Source organism: Carcharhinus amblyrhynchos, chromosome 9, assembly GCF_965287045.1.
Source record: "Carcharhinus amblyrhynchos chromosome 9, sCarAmb.v2.hapA, whole genome shotgun sequence".
Classification (NCBI taxonomy): domain Eukaryota; kingdom Metazoa; phylum Chordata; class Chondrichthyes; order Carcharhiniformes; family Carcharhinidae; genus Carcharhinus; species Carcharhinus amblyrhynchos.
Genome location: NC_137332.1, coordinates 52,988,762 through 52,995,908, shown reverse-complemented (window position 1 = coordinate 52,995,908; position 7,147 = coordinate 52,988,762). Strand labels below are relative to the sequence as shown.

At 40.9% G+C, this 7,147-nt stretch overlaps 1 protein-coding gene across 15 annotated transcripts in view; it reads right to left on the bottom strand.

Moving 5' to 3' along the window:
* Window positions 1-170: 170 nt before the first annotated feature.
* dock7 (dedicator of cytokinesis 7) overlaps window positions 171-7,147 on the bottom strand; it is a 170,538-nt gene continuing 163,561 nt past the window's right edge. For all 15 annotated transcript variants that reach the window (XM_080195666.1, XM_080195667.1, XM_080195668.1 and 12 more), the window contains 4 exons: window positions 6,880-7,023; window positions 2,668-2,774; window positions 1,175-1,342; window positions 171-622 (listed from right to left, as the gene is read on the bottom strand). In XM_080195666.1, the coding sequence (XP_080051792.1) occupies window positions 580-622; window positions 1,175-1,342; window positions 2,668-2,774; window positions 6,880-7,023 (462 nt within the window). In that variant the 3' untranslated portion in view covers window positions 171-579. The remainder of the gene's footprint in view (window positions 623-1,174; window positions 1,343-2,667; window positions 2,775-6,879; window positions 7,024-7,147) is intronic.

The following is a 7,147-nucleotide window of genomic DNA, read 5'->3' as shown; positions in this document are numbered from 1 at the left end:
CTTTCTCATTTTATGATATATTAAACCAAAATAATGATCATCATAGCTGTTGATAGAGAACTTATCTAGGTCATTAGTGATTCATGTAAATATTTACATAAAACCTCAGATGGTTGTATGGACTTAAATAAAAAAAACAATTGAAGTAATTTCAATATTTAATAGTACCTTTTTCAAAAAATAAAAATGAAATTATCAATGCCAATGACAAAATGTTCAAAGAAATTTTGTGCGAATTTCTGATATAAATAGTACATCAGCTAATAGTAAACAACATTAAGAACTTTTAATACATAATGGTAGATAAATAGTAGCAGGCATGACTGATTAGTGAATCGTAACAGTTGTAACTGCTAGTGACGACACTAACTATTGAGACTGTGCAAGGAAATGTAACCTTGAATGTTGGAACAATTACTAGTACCATGATGCAAGCCTTTCCACGTCACTTAAAAATGTAGTGTATCAAAATTTGAGGTATGAATTTGTGTTTAGATGTCCACATTTGTTGTCTGATTAAATGAATAAAGTTCTTTTCACCCCTTTATCTCGCACAAGCCAAGTGCCTAGTCCATCTTTTCAGATGTCCACTTTGCGAAGGCTCAATCTGCTGAAAGAGTCTCTGTAAACACAACATATAAGAATTAATCAATCAGTTTACATTTTCTGTTTCAATGACAATAATATTAGAAAACAGTTTTTCATTCCCTAAAAAGTGTGATTCAGGCTTGAGCACATCTCCACAGAATCTTGGTGATTTTGCCAGGCTGTTCACTTATATAGCCAATACTAGACCTGTTCTCAAATTTGCATCCATATATGTGCATTTTTCCAGCTCAGCAGGAAACTCTCAAAGGGAATTGCATTCAAAATCAACCAGCTAATTTGGTGAGTTTGGGAATTGAAACTTGGACCTTTCTGTATCCTGTACGGCTTCATAGCTCATCAGGTAGTATCCACTGATCTGACAACACCTTGTCAACTGCTTTTCAAATCAATCCTTGTCGGTTATAGAGTAACTGACGAGATGGACGTGCTTTCAGTTATTACATAAACCAAGGTGCAATCTACTGTAGAATAATTTGTACCATAAACGTGGACAATGACAAACATTTAATCTCAGTCTTATGAACAAAAACAACTTCATTGCTGTTTGGTACCAATTTAAACCTACCTATGGCAGCTGATTGGTAAAACAGGTTTGTAAAGCTGGGGAATCTTTCTGTTTATCAAAGGCTGAAGAGCCTCCTTGAGGCGGTGATAATTCCTTTCGAGTTCTCGTTGATATTCTTTCTGATCGGGACCTATCAAGCTCTTGTTCTTCCGCAGCGCATCTTCACATCTTAATTAAACAAACTGTGATCAGAAAATTACAACACTCCATCTCATTTGTACAATGTCTAGCTATTGAGCATTGTCGTGAGACGTAGCCTTGGCAGCAATTTGAAAACTGAAATCATATGTGTCAATTTTTAAAATGTTATTCAATGCATTTAACTGATGCTCCTAATTCATCTCAAATAGTTCCCAATTGTGACTGAGATCATGAAGTCACTACGCCATGCATGCTATAGTTATCTGGCTCATGCACTGCTTCAACCAAGATGATATCTGACAATTCTACTTTTGCTCCAACTATAAAGTGTATGAAAACAGCCCAAGGTGACACCCACACTTATCCTTGCTGAAAGATTCTATTGACCTACACTACTATTAACCACATGGCTCAAGTACACTCTACCACTATCGAATAGCTATGTAGAGTATGACAGCATACAGCAGAAAAATGCACAATTCAAGCATTTGATTTCTCAATGTTCAGCCAGTCTCAGATCACGTAATCTGAATCCAGACTCCAGCAATACAGTGCAAGTTTCCACTGAGGTAGTTTCCATAGCATACATAAAGCTGCTCAAAATTTGAGACTAAATGGTCATATTCAGAAAGATAGTGAATGTTGACAAGGTAGTTGGAATTGTCATGGTAGGGCAGTAAATTTAGCCTCAAAAAGGTGGGAGGGAGTAAATCTGAGGGGGGGGGGGGGTGGCATAGCCATAATTTATTAATGTTACTTGTAAAACTATCCTCAAAATTCATTAGATTTCACAAAATCAGATGTTTGTTTTGACACACTGGCATTCAGTCTGGATTTAATTGCTGTTGACCACTCCAGGGCCAATGTCATGTGCCTAGATTAATTAAAGGAGGATAATGTGAATTGATGCAGAGAGCACTTGAAAAATAGTATTTATCTGCTATATCATAAAATTACTCAATTACAGGCTACATATACAATACGTCATTATGAAGAATATACATCACTATATATTATGGTAAGTAAACAGTGCACTGCTGTCTATGAAAAACATGTATAATCAGTTCAGTTTATATAAGACTTGAAATACATGAATTGGCTTATATCTAGAGGCAGAGGACACAACCGCCTGGTGATTTTTCCTGAAACAAATGGACAATGTAGAACAGTTAACAAAACAAAGTAGCACTTGATTGGTGGCTCTTTCAATTTTGAGTAGCCGAAAGCTCAGTCACAACAGAATGTTGACATTTGTGATGTTGACCATCCAGATTTGTTGTGCGGAGTAAATGCGATAGCAAATCTAGAGCAAAAGTAACCATCTCAGTGCATAAAACAGTGTAAAGTCATACCTCTTGGTGAAGTCTTTGAAGCATAGACGTAACTTGTTATGATGTCGGAAGAGTTTGGGATCATTGGGTATTTCAGACAAAAACACTTGAGCAACTTCTAAAGGTCCCTATGTAAAGAATAAACATGATCAAAACAGGGACTATATTTTAACTTTTGTTACCATCAAAGAACATTTATAACAAAATGCAGGCACAATACCAAAATTTTACACACATGCTTGACCAAAGATCCAGAGAAATCTCCATGTCTCTGGCTGATTAGATTTCAACACCTTCACAGTGATACTAAAACTAAACCAAATTTCACAAGTAGCTTCATCACTCCTAAACAATGAAAAGTTGTACAAAAACAGTTTAGACACTTAATTAACCACTGCCCACTCTGTTCACCCTCTTGTCTCCTTTTTACTTATCCCAGCCATTTTCCTCCTCAAGTTTTAATTGTTTCACTTCCCTTTATTATTTTCTAAAATCTCTGTTTCCATTATTCAATTTAAAGGTGATAATTTCTTTAAGGTTTCATCAATTACTAGGTAGATTTTTGATGCCAAAATTATGTTAGAATTTTGTGGTGATACTTAGCATTGGTCACTGCAGCCTTTTGTCCTGATCATTACGCATACAGGACAGACATTGGATGCTGATCCCAATAACACACAAGCAATAAAATTAAATCTAACATCTACTCCATTATAATACGGAACCAAATCAAATGAAGACTAATTATGTAAATTCATTAAGCTGATCTTAATCCCCAAGATTCAGCTGATCTGCTTTTTCTAATTTTAGAATAGATGTACCTCAAACATAAGCTTGATACATTCCCTTCCCTCATTTCATGAGATTGAGCTGTGACATGGATACTAAATTACCCAAGTGGTCATTATTCAATCTTGAGCCCAGTGATTAGTTATTTGACTTGGGAGAGCGGGAAAGTAATATAAAATATAAAATTGAATATAAAAGTAGGGAGGTTGAATATAAAAGTAGGGAGGTCTTGCTGCGGCTGTATAGGGCATTGGTGAGGCCGCAGCTGGAGTACTGTGTGCAGTTTTGGGCGCCGTACTTACGCAAGGATATTTTGGCCTTGGAGGGAGTGCAGAGGAGGTTTACTAGGCTGATGCTGGAGTTGAGGGGGTTGAGCTATGAGGAGAGGCTGAATAAACTAGGCTTGTACTCGTTAGAGTTTAGAAGAATGAGGGGAGATCTCATTGAGACGTATAAGATGATGAATGGGATGGATAGGATAGAGGTGGAGAGACTCTTCCCGCTCAGAAAGGATAATAGGACTAGGGGGCACAGCCTCAAGATAAAGGGGGGGCGGTTTAGAACGGAGTTGAGGAGGAACTTCTTCACTCAAAGGGTGGTGAATCTCTGGAATTCTCTGCCCGTTGAAGTGGTGGAGGCTACCTCGCTAAATATTTTTAAGACGCGGGTTGATGGGTTTTTGATAAGAGAGGGGATTAAGGGTTATGGGGAGAGGGCGGGAATGTGGAACTGAGCCATGACAGATCAGCCATGATCTTATTGAATGGCGGGGCAGGCTCGAAGGGCTAGATGGCCCTATTTCTTATGTTCTTATGAAAGAATTATTACAGTCAACCCTATCTACGTTCTGTAATGACATGGAGATGCCGGTGTTGGACTGGGGTAAACGCAATAAGTCTCAACACCAGGTTGAAGTCCAACAGGTTTATTTGGTAGCAAAAGCTCCAGCTTTCGGAGCGCTGCCCTTTCGTTAGGTGAATGGGAATTCCGTTCGTAAACAGGGCATATAAAGACACAAATTCAATTTACAAAATAATGGTTGGAATGCGAGTCTTTACAGATAATCAATTCTTAAAGATGCAGACAATGTGAATGGAGAGAGGGTTAAGCACGGGTTAAACAGATGTGTATTGTCTCCAGCTGCAACAGTCAGTGAAATTTTGCAAGCCCACGCAAATCAAGGGGGTTACAGACAGTGTGACATGAACCCAAGATCCTGGTTGAGGCCGTCCTCGTATGCGCAATGCAACACCATCCACGCTCTCAAGACCAACCGCAATATTGTCATCAAACCAGCAAAAGTGGGGCCATCGTCATTCTGAACAGAACGGATTACTGCAAAGAAGTACACCGACAACTGAACAACGAGGAACACTATAGTTACCCGCAGATCCGACCAAAGAACACACTCGTCAACTCAACAGACTGATCAAGATCTTTGATCCAGACCTTTAGAGCACCCTCCGTGCTCTCTGCGTTGGAGATCTCTACTCCCTCCGAAGATACACGAGCCAAACACACCCGGCCATCCCAGTGTATCGGGCAATGGGACTCTGTGCGAGAACCTCTCCGGCTACGTTGAGGGCAGCCTGAAACCCATTGTACAAAGAACACCCAACTTTTGTTGCGACACTAAAGACTTGCTACAGAAACTCAGCACACGTGGAGCAGTTGAACAAGGGACACTCCTCATCACAATGGATATCTTGGCACTCTACACCAGCATCCCCTACAACAATGCATTGCTGCAACTGCCTCAGTACTCAACGCCAACAACTGCCAGTCTCCAGATGCAATTTTACAACTCATCCATTTCATCCTGAACCACAATGTCTTTACCTTCAACGACCAGTTCTTCATCCAGATACATGGAGCAGCTATGGGGACCAAATTCACACCTCAATATGCCAACATCTTCATGCACAGGTTTGAACAAGACCTCTTCACCGCACAGGATCTTCAACTGATCCTATACACTCGATACATTGATGACATTTTCTTCTTTGGACTCATGATGAGCAATCACTGAAACAACTGTATGATGACATCAACAAGTTCCATCCCACCATCAGACTCACTATGGACTACTCTCTGGAATCAACTGCATTCTTGGACACATGCATCTCCATCAAGGACGGTCACTTCCGCACTTCACTGTACCACAAGCCCGCGAATAACGTCACAATGCTCTACTTCACCAGCTTCCACCCTAAACACATTAAAGAAGCCATCCCCTACGAACAAGCCCTCTGTATACAGAGGATCTGCTCAGATGAGGAGGATCGCAACAGACACCTCGAGATGCTGAAAGATGCCTCATAAGAACAGGATATAGTGCTTGACTCATCGATCGACAGTTCTGACGTGCCACAGTGAAAAACCGTACCGACCTCCTCAGAAGACAAACATGGGACACGGCGGACAGAGTGCCCTTTGTCGCCTACTACTTCCCTGGAGCAGAGAAACTACGACACCTTCTCCGGAGCCTTCAACATGTCATTGATGAAGACGAACATCTCGCCAAGGCCATCCCCAGACCTCCACTTCTTGCCTTCAAATCGCACACAATCTCAAACAGACCATTATCTGCAGCAAACTACCCAGCCTTCAGGAGAACAGTGACCACGACACCACACAACCCTGCTACAGCAACCTCTGCAAGACGTGCCGGATCATTAACACAGATGCTATCATCTCACGTGAGAACACCATCCACCAGGTACATGGTACATACTCTTGCAACTCGACCAATGTTGTCTATCTGATATGCTGCAGGAAAGGATGTCCTGAGGCATGTTACATTGAGGAGACCATGCAGACGCTACGACAACGGATGAATAAACACCGCACGACAATCACCAGGCAACAGTGTTTTCTTCCTGTTGGGGAACACTTCAATGGTCACTGGCATTCGGCCTCTGATCTTTGGGTAAGCATTCTCCAAGGTGGCCCTCACAACACATGACAACACAGAATCGCTGAGCAGAGACTGATAGCCAAGTCCTGCACACATGAGGACGGCCTCAACCAGGATCTTGGGTTCATGTCACACTATCTGTAACCCCCATAACTTGCCTGAGCTTGCAAAACATCACTAACTATCCTGGCTGGAGACAATACACATCTCTCTAACCTGTGCTTAACCCTCTCTTCATTCACATCGTCTGTACCTTTAAGACTTGATTACCTATAAAGACTTGCATTCCAACCATTATTTTGTAAACTGAGTTTGTGTCTTTATATGCCCTGTTTATGAACAGAACTCCCACTTACCTAACGAAGGAGCAGTGCTCTGAAAGCTAGTAGCTTTTGCTACCAAATAAACCTGTTGTACTTTAACCTGGTGTTGTGAGACTTCTTACTGTGTTAGATTCCTTGCCAGTGAGTACAGTAATTGACCAAATGTGCCAACAGATTTTGTTTCTGGTAGGCATTAATCCATACTTGGTTAACTGTTGTTCCCACTGAGCCCTGCAACACCATTTGAAGCATCTTGGGATCAGCTGGCTCTTGATGTGTTGCAAAGGCTAGCTCTTGAGTTTTCTTCTGCATGTCTTCTATTGCCACTTCAATGGGTGTTAAGATGACCTGTCGATAACAAAGCCGGTATTGAGATTTATCCGGTATCATTTTCAGCTGTGCTTTCAAGCATAACAGGTTACATTTCTCAATGTAATTAAATCATTGCCTCTTATTTGTGCATGATGGTGGG